Raw genomic sequence first — 20,272 nt, 5'->3', positions numbered from 1 at the left:
TTTTTTTTCTTTTAATCTTCATGTTTTTTAGATTACTGTATAAATATAGTTAATTAATAATATATTGTGGTTTGAGATTATTGCTTAAATGCATCAATCAGTTTATTACCCAGTCAACTCTAACCCAGTTAACAACTATCAAACGACCCCTTAATTACGCATAGCCCATGAAAGCTCACCTCCACAAAATGTCTATACCTTCTTATTATTATTATTATTATTTTTGTCCATTTCTTATTCAACCCCAAAATATATCCTACAACATATCCCTTGTTAAAATATCGTCGTGATAATTTGTAGTTTTTATACAGACAGATGGAGACTTGTTAGGGAGCGAATGTGACTGATATCTCCCAACTCCCAAGAGTCCAAGACACATGAGCGAAACATGATCCATAACTTCTGGCAATGTTGACTCCGTAACATTTTTCTATCCTGACATATATACGAGTCTCCGAGAAACCGATAACCTTCAACTTGTAGAGAGATGGATGAAAAATATGCAGAGCTGAGGTTAGCGGTTGAGACGGCGGAGCTCGTTGACGCCCACGCTCACAATATCGTACCACTTGATTCTACAATACCGTTCCTCAGTTGTTTCTCTGAAGCTTCCGGCAAGGCTTTATCCTTTGTTCCTTCTACACTTAACTTCAAGGTCAACACCTCTTTCTTTCTACACATTTCTTTAGTTGCTAAATTTGAACAAGATCCGTTTATTTCGATTTGTTAACTAAATCGAGTCAATTTTGTATGTTCCCCTATTCTGGAATATTCTCTTTCTTTAGATTAGTTTTAAATTTTCAGTTTCAAAAATCTCTTTCTATGTTTCTTCAAAGTTGCAATGTTTGCACTTTGATTCGGTAAATCGATAGATAACGCAGATAGGTAAGTTTTCTTTGAAGTTTGACAAGAAAAGGAAATATTCGAAGTTTTAAATACCTTCCAAAATGAAAATCGTTAGAAACTGTAATAAATTTTTTAGATGCCATTTATGACATTTATTTCTTTGAAATAAGTTCAGGAATTACAATTATGCATTCTTCGTTATTTGAGAAAAACTAAATAATAAATCCACTCATCTGGGTCCAAAACCTTCCTTTAATTCTTTGGGCTGGTAATATTAATATTTGGTAGATAATCAATCATATAGTATTAACTTTAGGCCCAATTTTTAAAATAAAGTGTTGTCATGTTCATAAAAATATCTGAGAAAACGAGGGCACATTTGGTGAATTGAAAAGGTAAAACAAATAAGGTTAAGATTAAAATGTCAGGACTTTATGGAAAGTCTCCTTTCTTTAACTTTGGATACTAAAATTACGTAAAAAACAACATCTATATAAATTTCAATTTTCATGACATGGAAGCAACATAATAACTATAATGAGGTGGGGGAATAATACAATTTGAAAGGCCTATATAAATTTTAATTGAAAGAGCAAATTTGGATACGAAATTAGACTCTAAAAAGAGAAGTTCATGAATGGAAAACATTTCAAATAGAGTTTGTTTTATTGTATTTTTTTTCCATAAGTTTGTTTGGATAAATATTGTTCAAAATCTATCTTATTATAAGCCTTAAATTGTTGCTAGGGATAACTTCAATCATGGGTTTGTGTTGAAATTGACAGAGAAGCCTGAGGGATATTGCTGAATTATATGGCTCTGAGTTATCTATTGAAGGAATCCAAGAATATAGAAATTCCAAAGGAATTGAAACAATCAGCAAAAGGTGCTTCACAGCTGCAGGAATCTCTAGTGTACTAATAGATGATGGATTTGAGTTAGAAAAGATGCTACACATTGAACAACATAAAAATATTGTACCATTTGTTGGTAGAATACTGAGGATTGAGCATCTAGCTGAACAAATCCTTGATGAAGTAAGTTTTTTAGTTTCTTTAGTCTTTTAAGGGTTAAATGCAAGAAAAGTTTCATTGATTTGTGTTTTTTTTACTAAACGACAATGCTTCCTTTCATATTATATATATAGTAAATTTTTTTTTCTTCAGGGAATCAGAAATGGGAAGAGTTGGACAGTAAATGCATTTACCGAAATTTTCTTATCAAGATTAAAATCATATCCTTTTGTGTTTTTTTTTACAAAACTAGAGTTTTAGGTTTCTTTTGGTATAATATAAAGATAAGAGTCTGTTAGTTCCTTATCATTGTGTTGTTAACATTTGGTGCCAAAGATGCGGTGAAAGTTTTTGGTCTAAAAAGTATAGCTGCATATCGAAGTGGTCTTGAAATTAATCCAAATGTCACCGCAAAAGAGTTTGAGGATGCTCTTGCTGAAGTTTTGCTTGGTGAGTTTAATTAGGTCTTGTTTGCTATACATGAACAAGATAGCGTACACTTTCTTGGACTATTTTTGATAAGGATGAGGGCATTTACGTCTTTTACACAAACAAGAGACTTAGAGGGAAAGTCTCTGTCCCACCTTTTTCGGTGGGACAAAAAGTTGCAAATTTTGTCCCATTGACATCGGTCAGAGTCAGAGTTAGGACAACATGACACTCGGTATTGTACTACCAATTGAAAGTGTTATTTGACAATGAATTTGTGTTTCCAGATGGAAATCCTGTTCGCATCACAAACAAAAATTTTATTGATTATATCTTCGTGCGTAGTTTGGAGGTGGCCTTGAGTTTTGACTGGCCTATTCAGATACATACAGGGTAAAACACTAAATTGCTTTAACATTTTTCACTTTAGAAAATATAAAAACAGTTTTGGAGAGAATATTTATTGTGATATTAGTTTTTCTTGACTGAATAAAATGTATTGATTTTTTTTTTGGTAGGTTTGGAGACAAAGATTTGGATTTGAGGCAGGCTAATCCCCTTCATCTCCGGAATCTTCTAGAAGATGATAGATTTTTGGACTCGCGAATAGTGCTGTTACATGCATCCTACCCATTTTCAAGAGAAGCATCGCATTTGGCATCCATATATCATCAGGTCAAAATTTTAAAATGAAAGGATAAATAAGTGAGATCCTAATTCTGATATCAAAATATGAGTTTATAAAAGAAGTGGTATAATCGATTTCAGGTTTACCTTGATTTTGGTTTGGCAATTCCAAAGCTTAGTGTCCATGGCATGATATCAACAGTGAAAGAACTTTTAGAGTTAGCGCCAATAAAAAAGGTGATAATGAGATTTTTCTTACATTTAAAATATTTATTTCCATTTCCATTTCTTGTGTTTGTTTTAAGCCTGTCTTTAATACGTGTCATTTGATTAAACTCTTTTTTTTTTATGTTGAACCAAAATGGTATATGCAGGTGATGTTCAGCACTGATGGATGTGCATTTCCTGAAACGTTTTACTTAGGTTTGTGAAACCTGAACTATAATCGATTATTTATTTATTTCAGTACATATATAATGAGGGTATTTTGGTCTTGTAATTTAAATAAAAAAACGGAACTGAATTCCTCCCACCCTCCCATAGGAATAATGAAATCCATCAAACATGTAGTTTGAAGACTATTGAATTATGTCCATCTGGCAACCAAAAGCGCTATGGAATGGAATCTTGAATTCCAATTCCACCGGATTTTGCGAATATAACAACAGGAATTTAAAAGAGATGTTGGGATGACAGGTGCAAAGAGGGCACGAGAAGTTGTTTTCTCTGTTCTACGCGATGCATGCAATGAGGGTGATCTCTCGATTCCTGAAGCTCTTGAAGCTGTTACTGATATCTTTTCTGAAAATTCAAAAAAGTTGTACAAGATTGATAGTGATGCCACATATAGGGTTCCTAGACATGTTTCTGAAACCTTAAAAAAGTCCAATAATCATGAGAAACAGGAGCTTAGCTCTACACAACAAGAAATTGTGCTTGTTCGTGTTTTATGGATAGATGCTTCCGGACAACACCGATGTCGTGTAAGTGATTTTATTTTTCCTACACTTACTTTTTTCACTATCTTGAGACATTTTTTGTTTCCAAAATGTACTTACATTTCTATAATCAAAAAGCAAAATGTACCTTTTGTTTTACCTATAATAGCATACACTTATATATTTTGCTACTAATACAGGCTTTGTACTTTATTTGTTTGGTATTGCTATTATTGTAACTACATTGCTATTTTGGATAATAATTATAAGTACGTTGCTATTATGTGTAAAGAAAATGATAATACATATTACTAGTTATATGGGTAAAGCTAAAGTATATTGCCTATATCGGTAAAAATAGTAATGTACATTACTACTTCCTACAATTTGCTCTTTCTTAAGTTGTTCTATGAAAATACAACAAATAGCTGAATGTTTTTGCTAGTGATTGCTTGATGTACTCTCAGATTACATTTCTACACAAATTTTAAATGCCAAGATTCTCTGAATATAAAGCTAACATTATATTGCTGTTGTTATGTTCCCTTATTTACAACTTCCTAAAATTTCGATTTTTTTTTTCCTATTGACATTACATTTTGCAGTTTTTGATTATAGAAATCTACATTGCAGCTGTTATCTTTACTGTAAGCTGAAAGACATAATTGTATAAGATTAGTCCATTAAGTTCTGCACTGGTAAAGTGCTGCCTGGATAATGATGTTGTTTTTACAAATATTGGAAAAAATAACAGCACAAATGGGGAAACGGATGGAAAAACTTTGCAAACCGTTATGAATTTCATAGAAAGCCTGCTTTCCCTGAAAAAGGACCACCTGTATGTAATAAGTTAATGGAATAAGTCCGGTGCCCCTTAAGTCAAAAAAAGAAAATTAAAGAACACCATAATCTTGCTCTGCAATGGTCTTTTTATTTGGCTTCATGTAATCAATCAATCAATCTAAAAAAGCCTTTGACTTTGTAATTTGTAATTTGTAATTTGTATGGTCTCAGGTTGTTCCACGAATTCGATTTGATAATTTTGTGAAGGAGAATGGATTAGGTCTAACATGTGCCTCTATGGCCATGAGTTCATCAATGGATGGTCCAGCTGAAGACACCAATCTCACAGGAACCGGTGAAATCAGACTCATGCCTGATTTGTCAACTAGATGTAGAATCCCATGGTAAAATCATGATCATCTTTTTTATGTTTAATAACAGTAATTTCTGATACTATTCACTAAAGGGTGATGCAGGAAGAGATGGTTTTGGCTGACATGCACTTAAAACCTGGCCATGCATGGGAGTATTGCCCAAGAGAAACACTAAGAAGAGTTTCAAAACTCCTCAAACAAGAATTTAACTTGGTATAATCAGATAAATTATTCACTCAACTTAAAACTTTGTTGCATTTATTTATGTCTACTACATTGAAATGGGATCCTGATGAAGTACTTACTTACCATTTGAATGCCTTTTATTATTCAGGTAATGAATGCTGGATTTGAAAACGAATTCTATCTATTAAAGAGTCGTGTTAGGTATTTATTATGCATATGCAGTTTTCTTCTCCATTTTATCTTATAATAATTTTTTAAATTCTCTAAACAAACTACACAGGAATGGTGAAGAAGAATGGGTTCCATTTGACACGTCACATTACTGTTCAACATCTGCATATGATGCTGCTTCACCTATTTTACATGAAATTGTTAATTCACTAGACTCATTAAATATTGATGTAGAACAGGTAAACAACTCAACTTACATAATGTATGCATCTATTTGAGATCTTTGAGATTTACTAATCTGATTCTGATTTTTTTTTTGATAATGTATGTAGCTACATCCAGAGGCTGGAAACGGTCAATTTGAAATTGCATTACGTTACACAACTTGTACAAATGCTGCAGATAATTTGATTTATGCACGTGAAGTTGTTAGAGCTGTTGCAAGGAAGCATGGGTTGCTTGCTACTTTCATGCCAAAGTACGTATTTTTTTATTCTTTTTTTTGATGAAAAATATATGGCCATGTTTGTTACAAATGAAATGACATACAATGCTTATTTGTGGTGAATTTAGGTACAATTTAGATGACATTGGGTCTGGTTCACATGTGCATATTAGTTTGTCTGAAAATGGACATAATGTATTTGCTGCATCTGATGGATCCTCAAAACATGGAATGTCTAAAATTGGACAAGAGTTTATGGCTGGTGTTCTACATCATCTCCCTTCACTTCTAGCTTTTACAGCACCCATCCCAAACAGGTAATAAATAAGTTTTTTTTTTTTTTACTATTGTTGGTAATATGAAGAGTGTGTAAGAACATTAGGGCAACAAACTTTCATTGATTTGTTTTTGTTAGTTGTTATAGCATTCTATTTATTTATTTTTTATTCCTATTACTTCATTGTAATTTGTTTTCAAAAATTTAACCAACTTTAGCAATGCTATCCAAATTCAAGGACATACAAATTTCCAAAGTATAATGTACTAATAGGAAAAAGTTTGAGAGTAGAATGCTATAATTGGGTATGTTTTTTCCAGAGTACAATGTCCTTATAAGAAAAAAAAAATGAAAACACAACGAGTAACAGTAGAAATGATACTAGGATGCTATAATAGTAGAAAACTTACCCAATTATAGGCATCAGTGTCCTTGATAACTTTTTCTTAGAGTAAATTACACGAATGGTCCCTATGGTTTGGGGTAATTTGCGTGTTTGGTCCCTAACTTATTTTTTTAACTCGAAAAGTCCATGCTGTTTGTTTTTGTCACGCGCTTGGTCCCTGCTGTTTGTTTTTGTTACGCGTTTGCTGTTTGTTTTTGTTACGCGTTTGGTCCCTGTCTTTACCTAAAAAGACTATTATTTAAATAGGGAAAATGGTGGGGTAGGTAAGGTAAGGTGAGGTGGGTGGGGTCGGGGGTGTATTTATTTAAATAAATTAAAAAATCAAGGGCAAAATGGTCTTTTTAGGTAAGACAGGGACCAAGCGTGTGACAAAAACAAACAACATGGACTTTTCGAGCTAAAAAAATAAGTTAGGGACCAAACGTGCAAATTACCATAAACCATAGGGACCATTCGTGTACTTTTCTTATTACTATACTTTGTAAATTGTAATTGTCGTTGAATTTTGATAAAACACTACTAGAAGTGGGTTGATTTTTCAAAAGTACAACGCATGTAGAAGTTGAATTGTAGCAAACAGATCAATTCTACTAATTCTTGAATTAAAAGAAATAAGAAGCAGAAGCCTCTGATCCGAATTTCAAACTATCATATTTATAATTGTACGTAACTGTAGTTACGACCGTATACAACCCAATATGTGGAGTGGGGCCTACCTTTGCTGGGGTAAAGAAAACCGAGAGGCTCCTCTCAGAACCGCATGTCCACCTGGCGTTCCAGATGGCATTGTGAGCAACTTTGAAATCAAAGCATTGGATGGATGTGGAAATCCCTATCTTGCCCTTGCTGCTGTTCTTGCTTCTGGAATCCATGGTCTTCGCACACATCTCTCTCTCCCTGATCCTATTGGTAAACACTCTTCTAATGTTCTTCCATATTATTATTATTATTATTATAATTAAGTTAAATTTATATTGATGTCTGAATCCAAACAGATGATAATCCGGATATGCTACGTGACAAACTTCAAAGATTACCAGTCTCCCTTACGGAATCAGTAGAAGCTCTTGAGAAAGATGCTGTTTTAGAAGCTTTATTAGGAGAGAAACTACTTGTTGCTATAAAAGGGGTTCGCAAGGTACTTGTGATATTTTATATTTATTATTTCTATCAATTTTCAGCAAATAACGGAGGTAGCTTATTTTACAGGCGGAAATTAAACATTACTCTCAAAATAAGGATGCATACAAGAAACTCATACACTACTACTAACTACTATAAGGTTTGATTTGATTCTACTATAGTAATATTATAATGGATGGATGTTTAGTATCTCATAAAGTTGGATGGGTTTTATTAATTTAATGTTTAAATGTTTTTGAACCAATTAAATGATTTCATTAATGGTTCTGAGAACTAGTTCTGCCTATAATTGGGTTAAGTTTTCTACTATAATAATATCATTGCCTTTACATACGAGTGATGATGTCAAAAAATAATATTGCCTTTACATACAAGTGTTTGGGTTTGCTTATTCAAAACAACTAATGTTTTTATTTTATTTTATTTTTTAAATTATTATTATTATTATTATTTTTATATAAAAGTGTTCATTAGCTTATCCTATAAAAAATAAGTGGATAAACTTGTTTTGTTTTGTTTTTTTTGGTTGTTTTGTAAATCTTGTTTATATATATAAAAGAAAAAACATCATAAATGGTCCCTGTGGTTTCTCCAAAATCTGAAGTTTAGTTCCCGTGGTTTAAAAACGTCATAGATGGTCCCTGTGTTTTCAAAACTTTTGACGATTGGTCCTTATTACTAACACCGTTAACTGAAGGGCATTTTCGTCATTTCACTACCACAGTGACCATATATGATGTTGTCACTTATTTAAAAAAAATAAAATAATATACAAATGCCCTCTCTCTCTCTCTCTCTCTCTCTCTCCTTATCAACTAGGTTGGTCTTCCTTCACTTGTACTGCTCTCCTTGTATGATACAAAGAGAATAAAACATCTGTCTTCTGTGGGTTTTAGGATTCACTCTTAAGTTATTTGATTTTGACTTTCATCAAACATCAACAAAAGAACAATAATTCGCCTTCTTCAATTTACAATTTGATTAGGGTTTTTCGTTTTCTGCTTCATCGATCCTTTCTTTCTCTCCCGAGCTCTTGTTCTGTAGGGTTTTTCTTGAGTAAGAGTGGTGGAAGATTACATGGGCCAAATGAGAGAGAACAATAGCAGCAATAATATGGGCACACCATCTACTAGACTACTACTCTCTTATACGGGTCGGGTGGAGGATCGGTTCTTTCCCCAGATACCACCAATACTTCTTTGTATGGGAGAGGAGGAGGCACTACTATCGAAAGTGGAGGTACCTAAAAATTTCGTAATTACCCATCTGTGATGAGCTTTCATAACGAAGATAAATCTCTTAAAGCTAAATATCATTTCCCACCCTCACTATTCCAACCTTCTTCAAGCGTACATGGACTGTAAAAAGGTGACCTAAATCCATATAATTCTCAAACTCAGAATAATTACAGGTTATATACACAATATTACGAAGAATGACAATGGGCTAATTTACCTGATAAAAGTTGCAGAGAGATTCTTCAGGTTGCAAGATATGCTATGGTTCGATAAGGCCAACAATATTGTCGACTGGCTGCTCGTGAAATCAAAACCTGTTATTCAAGATCTACTCCCCCAATAGTTAGATCGTACTTGCAATCTCATTGGTCTATCAAACAACGGATCTTCTGCATCAGAAAGTGAAGTTATGTATGGAATTGATGATCAATTCATGGAGAAAATTAGGGAATATAAGGTGCTTATAGTAGGTAACGCAAAATCGACTTCCTCTAGCAGTAACAAAGAGAACAAAAAGCTTGATAGAGAAGTTAGGAAAAGTGTGTATCTTCATCACTCTCTTGCTAAAGAAACTAAGGAACAAGCAAGAGTAGGGGCAAGGAAGAGGACAATTGAAAAGAGAAATAACAAGATTGGAGGGGGTGATGTTGGTGGTTCTGGCTCTGATAAGGCGATGAATCAAAATGTAAATCGATTAGGGTCTTGGATTCCCTTTGGAGAAAACCAAGCTCAAACAACTGATCAAGCGGAATATCCAAATTCCCATTTTCAATATAAGAGAGAGAGAGAGAGAGAGAGAGAGAGAGAGAGAGAGAGAGAGAGAGAGAGAGAGTGGACAAAAGTTAACGGTGTTAGCAGTAAGGACCGATCGTCAAAATTTTTGAAAACATAGGGATCATCTATGACGTTTTTAAACCACGGGGACTAAACTTCAGATTTTGAGAAACCATAAGGACCAATTTATGATGTTTTTTCTATATAAAATGTCCAAAAGAAAGTTGATAAAGTTGATTTTTTTTAATATAGTTTATCAATTTTCATTTATAATACTATTTTTGATAGAAAATTCATATCAACAACATTAAATTATATTTTTCTGCAACTTTGATTATGTTTATAAGATTCTTTTAGAAATAAATTATTATAAAATAATGCTAGCCACATATTAACAGCCCATGATATATAATATATATTATATTTTCAGAGTAGTCTATAATGTTCCAATAGCCATAGATTGAACACATACAATATTTCAGTTACCAAGATATAATTTTCATTTTGTAAAAATGCTTTGGTACAAACATAGCCTATATAAATTAAAGAAAATAAACTCTGAGAGAAAGGAAGATAAGATAGTAGAACAATAAAAATAAAATCTAGCGGTTTAGAATGTGAGAGAGATAAACGGTAGACTTTTTCTTTGAGAAGATAGTTAAATTTTTTTGCATGGTGAATGATTAAGCCGTAAAAATGTTTTATATAGGGTTTCTTAGGTTATAATAAAGGGTAAAAAGGTAATTAGCAATCTTATCTAATAAAGAGTTTCAAACAAGGAAGGAGGAATTCACTTATTAGAAATTTTCTCCTATGTAAATAACACTACAACAAAACACATCCACACACAACTCTATCCGTGGGTAATGTGTTGGTGATTTTATTACCAAATATATTTTAATGTAATGGACTTAACAAATGTTTCAAGAATAATGTTTTAGTTATAATACAAGTTAGAAGGTGCGGGAGTGCACACTTGTATTTACTAAATATTATTAGTACTGAACCCTAATCTACTGTGTCAAGGTATGATTTGTCATTCTTGAAAAGACATTACAAGGTCTGATTTGTAATTCTTAAAAGATAGAAACTGCTGTGACTTATCCATTGATTGGATAAAACTGTGAAAACGGCTATTGAAACACATAAGAAAAACGCAAAACGTTCTTTCACTTCATCTTCTTCAATTGTTCTGATTTTGTGCCTTAAATCAGAATTGATGCATAAGGAATTATCCCAAGTTTGAATTTCGTGATACCCAAGGCATATAGGGTCGAAATATCAAATAAAGAAAGTGTTAACACGATTCCTGTTTGTGATCCAGATTTCGAATAACCCTAATTCGAATTTCCCCAACAATCTGTGAGTAATGGTCTTTAACCACAAATTTTCCACGAAACCATATTCATGGGTAATTATTTTCCATAGATTACCCTCGGAATTATCCGCAAATTATCCACAAATATAATACCTATAGATTTATCACATATTTTTTACCTACAAAATTACCCATAGTCTATCCACGAACATGTTAATTGTTACCCACGACTTATCTACGATGAGATTACTCACGGAGTATCTACATATTTTTTTCCCACGACTCTATTACCCACGGTTTATACATGGATTTTTACCTACGAATTATCCATGGATTATCCTCAAAATATTACCACATATTTTCAACATATATCTTTTGTGGATGATTCTGTGGGTAATATATATATATATATATATATATATATATATATATATATATATATATATATATATATATATATATATATATATATATATAAAATCCAAATTTTTGTAGCTAATATAAAAATTATGATATGAAAAACTAAGTTTTAACAAAATCCATAAACTTAATCCAAAAAGTTTCAAATACCAAATCCATAAACTTAATCTAAAAGGTTTCAAATACTAATAACTACAAACATAAAACTAACTATTTGTACGCCACTTGGGATGCATTTCATCTAACATCTTCCATAGTGGCTTGGCGTGCTTTGGATGCATCACATTCTTTTCTTGGAAGTTGTTCTGATTCTTGTTGATGGCGGGCTTCAGACTAATCGGTCGGGTTTCCAAGTCCCGTGTCTAAAAAAATGGTAAAACAAAAACGATCATTAGTAAAGAATATAGAGACAAAAACAACAATGGACTTTACTAATTTTATGTAACATTCTAAAAATCAAGGTAAATTTTTCATTTTTAAAATCAAGCCAAAAACCATAATTGTTACAAAACATAGTTTCCAAAAGTTATAATCAAATAAGAGTATCCCAAAATCAAATATCATAAAATCTGAAGGATGTGCACGATCATGCCTTCGTCTTTCCTTGATCATCTGAAGTACTTGAAACCATAACAATCAAACTATAAGCCAAAGCTTACTGAGTTCCCCTAAAGTACCACACACAACAAATACAGATAACAACATGCACATATGAGCCTTCATCCTGACTGGACCGCTTTGCAGGGCCTACAGCCTATCTGGACCGCTCCCCGGCCTTCGCCCTGACTGGATCGCCTCACAGGCCCTCAGTCTATCTAAACCGTGTCGGGTGTCTTGGCCTTCAACACAAAGAAGGGCCGACTCAACCCAACAAACCATAACATGTCGACATATACAATAACAATCAATAACCAACAATACAGGTAATCATACAGATCTACCAATCTAACGCATAATCAGTATAACAACAATCCAATATACGAGGATACAAAATCCAGTAGGCCGGCCTTGGTGCCTTCGACCCACAAGTATAGTGAGGAAGACTCACCTCACAATCTGAAAAGATAGTTGAACACATCACAACTCCAACTACTAACTCTACCGGTCACCTATACAACAAACAATAACCTAGTCTCAAAATACTACTCAAAATACCCAAAATACCCCTAAGTCAATCTTGGTCAAAATCCTGGTCAAAGTTAAGTAAAAAAGTCAAACTGACTGAGTACGCCCTGCATACTCAGTCACTATGCTGGGTGTAGTCGAGACTCACCCAAACCATGAGGTTCTAACCCAATACACACAACATACCACTTGGTACACCAGTATACTCCACATGGGTCCAAATCTTTTCATTAAGTGCTTATTCCTTAAAAACCTTTCATCCAGATTCATATCTAGACCCAAAACATCATTCTAAGTCATAAAGTTTCCACCTTTATGACTTTCCATGGCTAGAAAAGGCCCAAAAGCTAAAATCCTAACTTAATAATCCATTAAGACATCATAACTCTTGCATGAAGGGGACAGAAGGACCAATATCATATTTTTATGGTTCCTAATAGCTTCATAATGGATAAAGTGTCCAACTTTAACTTTATCCATTAGGATGGTCTAAATAACCAAGATTTAGTCTTTAAGTTTCATAGGGACCAAAAATGCATCTTTCTCAACTTAATCCATTAAGTCCAAGTCTCTAACCTTCACATCTGAATCATTATGATGTTTAGATGGATAAAGTTTCTAACTTTATCCATAAAAAAGTTACAAACTTTCAAGATCTAAACCTTATGCACTAAAGTGACCAAAAAGTGACTAATATGAAAATTAACAAGATCTATATATGAAACTAATGAGCAAGTTTGAAGTTTTTTACTCACAAAGGTCCAAAAATGATGTAATCTTGTTGGATCTATGCTTGAATCCTTTTTCCATACACTTTGCTACTACCTTGTTCTTTAAGATCCCGCCTTCTAATGGCGAAATAAGCTCATAAATGATGCTAAGGCTCAAAATAAGTGAGAGGAGGCTAGGGTTTTGAGTTAGAGGCTCAAAAGGGTGGAGGCTTATGGTAGGAAGGACCCCCAAGGGGTTAGAGACCTTAAATAGGGATCAAAACTATTAAATTAAGGTTGTAACACTGCAGTGGTACGCCCAACGTAACACCCTAAAAGCGTGTTCCTTCAGCCTAGTACTCACAACGTACTACCTAGTGTACGCCCAACGTACTGCCAGGCTTCCTTTTCCAGCTTAACTTCAAACAACCACAACTTCTTCGTTTCAACTCCGTTTTCAGTGATCTTTATGTCCATAGAAAGGTATCGACGAGCTCCACAACTCTATCTAGTTACTTATGACTAAAAACATCTCGAACTAAAATCCTTAATTCATGCAAGAAGCCCGAAACATTACCTTTCCCACTTTACTCTTTAGCTTCCAACGAACAACCTAAGGTTTAAATTACTTATCCAACACCATCAACATCCAAAAGAGTCTTGATGAGTTTAAGAAACTCTTTGATCGTTTAGATCTTATAACAGGTAAATCACGAAAGCGAAAAACAGCGATATAAAACACAAGAATGAATCTGAATATGTCGAATGATTCAATTGATTCAATCCTCAACAGAGCTCGATTAAGAACTTCCGCTGTAGAGGATATTAGGGTTACAAAAGATAAAGATCAAATACTTGACAAAATAATTTCCAAATCTTACGTACTAGGATGCATGCAAGCACCTATAAATACAAAACCCTATAAAATAACTCACGGATGGACAGGGTCATACCGAAGACTAAATGGACTAAATAGCGAGCCCAAGACACAACACCTTCTGGACCTAACAATCTCCCCCTTTGCGTCAATTGGAGCGAGACTATCTCTTCGGCTTGCTGGGTCCAGCTGCAGGAACTTTCTTAGTGGTATCAAACAGACGTGGGATGAGAGCAAGGATGGTCTGTCTGAAGCGAATGTACCACTGGATCATGTTATCGAAGTACTTCTTGTCGTCTGCTGAATTCTGCTTGCATCGATGAATGATACCTAGAATATGTTCCAAGCATGCAGTGGTGTAAAGGTGTTTGTCAGCCAAGGCGAACATGCATTTTTGGCCTTCGTTCCTTGTAAACATGACAGAATTCCGCTTCGGGTCAATTCTTCCCATCTGCATCATGTTCAAATCACTAGCAGAGCTGATAGGAGAAATAGTAGGCTTTTTCTTGAAGATGCTAGCGATCTCCTGATCCATCTTGACAACCTCCATAATGTAGCATACGAGCATCCTTTTGAAGTGATCAATAATTGGACCATACTCAGCTTCGTTGGTGAGGAGGATGTTGTGCAAAATAATCCAGTCATGTGGATTCAGGTTGGGAAGATCAGCAAGTGATATCGCGTGTTCGGTTTTAGCAGAACCTCTCAGCACTTTGAACTGAACGTTCGTGAAGTTCCCCTCACGAAACGGCTTGAGGACCCGAACGTTGACGATCTTCTGAGCGCTCCAAGTTTGATACTGTGGTTGAGTAGACTTCAGATAGAATTCGATGAGTTCCCTATCAACCTTTGGATGAGGATGAGGGACATCGACAACGTTATCAAAGGCATGAAAGATGAAGGCTTTTCGGGTCAGTGGCATGTCGAACTGAGAATCGACAGAGTTGATACGATCCAATGAAATCACTGGTTCGAGCCAAAGAATGCTAGGAGTTTCAATAGCCTCTTTCAAAAGCTTCTCAAGGGTCCACGGAGGAAAAAGAGTTTTCCTACTCTCAAGAAGGTCATGAGCCTCCTTCATTTTCCTTTCGGTCGCCTCAGCCTCTCTGGCAACACGAGCGCTCATGTCAGCATCTTTATCACGGCCTTGTTTCTTTAAGAGATCTGCAATCGTCTCTTTATCATCATCATCACTGTCTTCAACAATTTTCTTTCCTTTGTCTTTGACACCCGAACCTGAGGCTTGACCTGCTGGAGGAGGTTCGGTTGCTTTAGTTGCTGTAGAAGTGGGAGGCGGTTGGGACTGAGACACATCTTCTCCCCCTTGTTTCGGATTGGACACGAACTCCAGGAGCGCTTCAAGTTTTCTTAAGAGAGCAAGGGCAGGAGCAAGCTTTTCTGCAAGAGTGCGCCTCACTGAGTAGTTCAGAATCGGATCATGGGCTTCAATGATGTTGGAAAGGGCGGCGTGGACATCCGAAACACATGAAGAAATAACTTCTCGCTCAGATCAAAGAGATTCAACTTCCTTTTGAGAATGGAAAAGCTGAAGACTCTTAACCTTGAGAGCAATGGACTTACGAGCGAGAGCGTCCATTACTGAGTTCTCGGCAGCTAGGTCTTCATGCAGCTTAGTCAGGCGCTCCTCAATAGTCGCCTTAAACGATGTGTTGTCATCACTGAGAGTTTGACGAAGACTGGCAAATGACTGCAGTTCAGAGGCAACTGAGGTAGCCAGCTTGTTGACAAGAGAGTCAAGCCTCTCTGCATTGGAGTCAGCAGTTCCCTGTAAAGACTGTAAAAGAGAAGTGGCGTTATCAAATAGTTTTTCGAATTTTTCGGTCGCAGCAGCACACGCCTTGGTGGAGGCGTCAATAGCGGCAGTGGCAGAGTTGATAGAGGCTTCATGAGCCTTAGTAAACGTATCAACAATCCCCTGAATAGCAGCCTCTGAGATGGTAGACTGTGAGGAAGAAGAGGAGGAAGCAATGAGAGAATCAATTTTCTCATGAAGCTCCTTGAGATGCTTCTTGGTGACTGGAGCATCATCGTCATCATCCCTCTGCATTTGATACGGACTGTAATAGACCGAGTCAAATGTCATGTTCTCTCCGCCAAAAAAAAGGTTCTTCATTATCTGCTGAATGAGCAGGAGATGAGGGAGAGGGTGAGGGTGGAGGCTCAGTTGTGGAAGTGGGTTCGGGTGCGGATGTATGTTGGGTAGTGGGAGTGGTTTCGGGTGCTGAAGTAGGAGCCCCCGTATTAGATACGTTGGTTCTAAGTCCAGCGGTGGTTGTTGTGGTAGCTTCAGTAAAAATGGGAGGTGGTACAGGGATAGAGGTGGGTGGTATTTGAGTAGTGGAGGTTATGGGGGGAATGGAAATAGAGATGGAGATTGGGGGAGGAGAGACAGGTCTAGTGGAAACATGTACCTCAGGGGTAGGCGAACGTGGAGGAGTGTTACCACGTAGGGACTCTTCGGAGTCTGAACTCTCTTCCTCAGATTCACTGGAGGAGGAGGCAAGAATAAGCTTTCGCCTAGGTTGAGTCTTCCTCTTCTTTGGTGGAGGAGAGTGAGCTGCTTTGGAGGGTTTGCGTTTCTTCGGAGAAGGACCTTTCGCTCCTTTGACAACCTTCTTGTCTTTTCCCTTGTCATTCTTCTTTCCCCTGGGAGCAGGCCGATCAACATCATGAATTGATTGAATCATGGCAGGAGTGAGCTCTCTAGGACCAGAGCGACGAAACTCCTTGTAAGTTCTGATGATCCGGCTGTCGCTTGGAACATCCCCATACATTGACTTAGGGATTGAGCCAATAAACTGAAATTTAGAGGAATCAGAGACGATAATCTTCGTAGTGTGGAAAGTACCTATCGAAGAAAGTGGAGAATCAACAACAATTGGAACGTGATACTTGTCCATCACCCACTTTGTGACCAGCGTCCAGAATCTAGCATAGGAGATCTCTAAATGGCGAGATGTAGAGGCTAGACTCTGAATCAGCTGCTTCCATAAAACTGACCCATAATCAAGGTTGATGCCGTGATACAACCCATAAAGAATGGTCATAAACAGAAGACTCGCCCCGTCTGAACCTGCACTTCGTTCTGATAGCCCCTTGAACAAGACGGTGAAGAAGCCGTTCCACTGAGGAGGTAGGCAAGACTTCTTGAATTTGGTCACCGTCGTCAGAATTTCAGTGTATCCCATGTTATAAAACATGGAAAACAACTGTCTCACTGGGATGGATTCAGGGTTCACCCTAGATTCATCGGGTTCAAACCCTAAAAGCGAACATAATCGCTGCTTGGAAATGGAGGCCTTGTGATCAAGAATGTCGAAGAAGATTTGATCGACAGACTTGTCATAGTGGGCTGTGGAGAATATTTGCGAGAGACACTCCATTGGAACTGTTTCGACCTTGGTGAGAGCTGGAACCAGCGGCGAATACTTGAGACATTCCATGATTGGAAACATGAATGCATTGTAAACTTGAGGAGTGAGGTCGATAATCAAGCTTTGTTGAGGACAGATTGGCAGAATGTGAGAAGTGTTTGTTTGGTTTCCCGTTGAATTACGTTCAGACACTTATTAAGAAGTGTTGAAAGATATCTTTTAATAAGGCTAATTTGGGTGGCTTTCGCTTCAGTGCAGAATTCCTGATCTTGACATAAGACAGAAATCAACTGAAGTACTTGTGAGACCAATGTAGTCTGTGGAACAAGTAGGTGTGAAGAGAATTTAAGTGGCAGTTTGAAAATACTTTTAGGTGAAATCTCAAAAGAAAATAGAAACTGGATTCCAAGGGAAGAAATGTTATGGGATTTAACAAGTTCATAGGAATCACACAAAGAGAAAATTCAGAGATTTCAAGGTACAACCCCATGGATGAATTCGTCAATTCTTTAGTGAAACCTAGAGCAAATTTAATTGTTCACCGTCAATGCATAGTAGGTATTGAATTGTGGGTTTCACTTAGCACGTAGCTAAGATCATGAACACAAAAATTGTGTAACCATAAACCTCAGTGGTAATTACTGAGAGTCTCAAGGGCTACGTGTATGAGGCGAATAGGATGGAGAAAAGTATTGGAGATGGTGTAAAGAAACCAAAGTACCTCTGCTATTAAAATAAGGACCAAGCAGAAAACTCTTATCTCATGTGAGAAGAGAGTAAGGTAGCTCATGATTAGAATAAATATAAAAGCCTAATTGGGAAGACAAGGGTTGTATATACCAAGTCAGTAAGGCTATTATTCAGAATCAGGTGAGGATTTGGACACATACAACAACATGCTTCTAGGGACACTTAACTATTAAAAACGAGAGAACAAGAATTTCTCCACAATTATCCACCAATAAAAATTAACGAACACAAGCAAACAAAAAAATGTTTTTGGAGTTTTTGATTTAAAGAGAAAAACAAACAAAAAGATTTTTGGAGTTTTTGAGTTAAAGAAAGAAAAAATAAATAAAAAAAAAACTTTGGAACTGAACCCGAAATAGACCGAACGCTCGGTTCATTTCGGTTAAAAAAAACTTTGAAAAAGAAGCTTGCAAATCATGATTTTAAGGTGTTTTAGCATGAGGTTTTCAACATCATAAGCATAAAACCTTTCATAAACATGATGGTGCATGCAATTATCCAATGGGTAAACGAAACTTGACTTGTATTCCCCCCCCCCCCCCCCCCTAAAACATGAAAAACACGAAAAACATGGGGGTATGAAGCTCACCTTGAAGATTTCGTGAGTTGAAGGAAGGAAATGAAGAAGGTTTCGAGCCTAGCCTTGCACAACTTGAGGAGCTTCTTGAAAGTCAAGTGTTCCAAAGAACTACACACGAAATTGTGTGTGTGTAAAGGTGGAGTTTTAGCTTAAGGAAGTATAAAAACACTAGAGGTTTTTGAGAATACTTACCAAGTTCTTATGAGTTTCTTGAAGAAATTGCTCTTGAAGATGGTATACGAAAATTGGAGAGGGAGGTGAGAGTGTTTTGGAGAGTAAGATGAGTGAAAATGTGTTTAGTGTGTGTGTGTGTGGGTGTTTGCGGCCGAACACCCTTAAATGGGGAGGGTGGATTCCTTTATTGATGCATGATGGATATTAGAAAGCCATGCATGGAAGTTTGAAGGATCAAAGCATGTGAGGTGTGGTTGTTTGTGGGTTAATAGAGTGTAAAGCACTTAGGTGGAACCCTTTTTGTGATTTCTTTTTCTCTTTTTTTTGTTTTACTTGTGCCCAGAACCGATTTTATCAATTTAATAGAGGGACTTTCGGTTTTAGGGTGGACGAAAACACCCTATATTCTTAATGGGTTTTCGGTTTGGAGTGTGTTTGGGCTTTTGGGCTTAATTGGGTCCAATAAAAGGGTTTTCGGTCCAGTAAGGCTCAAGGAAGGGAGTTTTCGGCCTAGGTGTTTGGGCCGAGAACTCTAGGGCAAAGGCCCAAAATTGATTTTGTTTAGCTATAGGATCAATCTTGTGCTTACGAGAGCCTATTTCAACTTGATTCCTAAATGTATGCACACATGAATTCATATAACATTGTAGTTTGGATTTCACTAATTTGATGTAATAGGGTTACATAGAGGAATTGTTTTGTACAAGCTTCACAATCTCAAACCTAAATTGCTAGTTGTGACATTATCCCCTGTTAGAGGGAATTTCGTCCCGAAATTCGTTCTAAGGTAGCTCTCAAGAAGTAGGGAAGAGATGGGGGTACTTCTGCATCATCTGGTCTTCATGTTCCCATGTGGATTCAGGTCCGCGTTTGGCACTCTATCGAATCTTCACAATGGGAATACGACTTTGCTTTGTTCGCTTCACTTCCCCGTCCATTACTTTGACGGGTTCCTCAACGAAATGTAGGTCTTCGTTCACCTCAATCTCATCAAGCAGAACACGAGTGTTTCGTTAGAAAGGCGTTTCTTTAGGTTTGATACATGAAAGATAGGGTGTACATTGTTGAGTTCTGGTGGTAACTGTAGCTTGTAAGCTACTGTACCAATCCTGGCAAGGATTTTGAATGGTCCGATGTATCTAGGATTCAATTTCCCACGCTTCCCAAAGTGTATCATCCCTTTCCAGGGAGAGACCTGGAGCAATACGCGATCACCTACCTAGAATTCCAAAGGCTTTCGTCTCTTATCCGGATAACTCTTTTGTCTATCCTT

At 36.4% G+C, this 20,272-nt stretch overlaps 1 protein-coding gene and 1 pseudogene across 1 annotated transcript; both read left to right on the top strand.

Moving 5' to 3' along the window:
- The first annotated feature begins 293 nt into the window (after positions 1-293).
- LOC111903586 (protein fluG) lies at positions 294-7,971 on the top strand. The gene is made up of 18 exons (XM_052765979.1): positions 294-655; positions 1,632-1,883; positions 2,013-2,082; positions 2,184-2,309; positions 2,576-2,681; positions 2,807-2,963; positions 3,057-3,152; positions 3,290-3,338; positions 3,612-3,898; positions 4,868-5,040; positions 5,103-5,223; positions 5,345-5,397; positions 5,477-5,606; positions 5,700-5,845; positions 5,941-6,129; positions 7,172-7,404; positions 7,491-7,633; positions 7,705-7,971. The coding sequence occupies exons 1-18, from the start codon at positions 488-490 to the stop codon at positions 7,765-7,767; spliced, it is 2,562 nt and encodes an 853-aa protein (XP_052621939.1). The 5' UTR covers positions 294-487; the 3' UTR covers positions 7,768-7,971.
- A 1,053-nt stretch (positions 7,972-9,024) lies between these two features.
- LOC111903616 (transcription factor DICHOTOMA-like) lies at positions 9,025-11,314 on the top strand (annotated as a pseudogene).
- The last annotated feature ends 8,958 nt before the right edge of the window (positions 11,315-20,272 follow it).

Source organism: Lactuca sativa, chromosome 8 (assembly GCF_002870075.4).
Source record: "Lactuca sativa cultivar Salinas chromosome 8, Lsat_Salinas_v11, whole genome shotgun sequence".
Classification (NCBI taxonomy): domain Eukaryota; kingdom Viridiplantae; phylum Streptophyta; class Magnoliopsida; order Asterales; family Asteraceae; genus Lactuca; species Lactuca sativa.
This window is presented reverse-complemented; position numbering and strand designations above follow the sequence as displayed.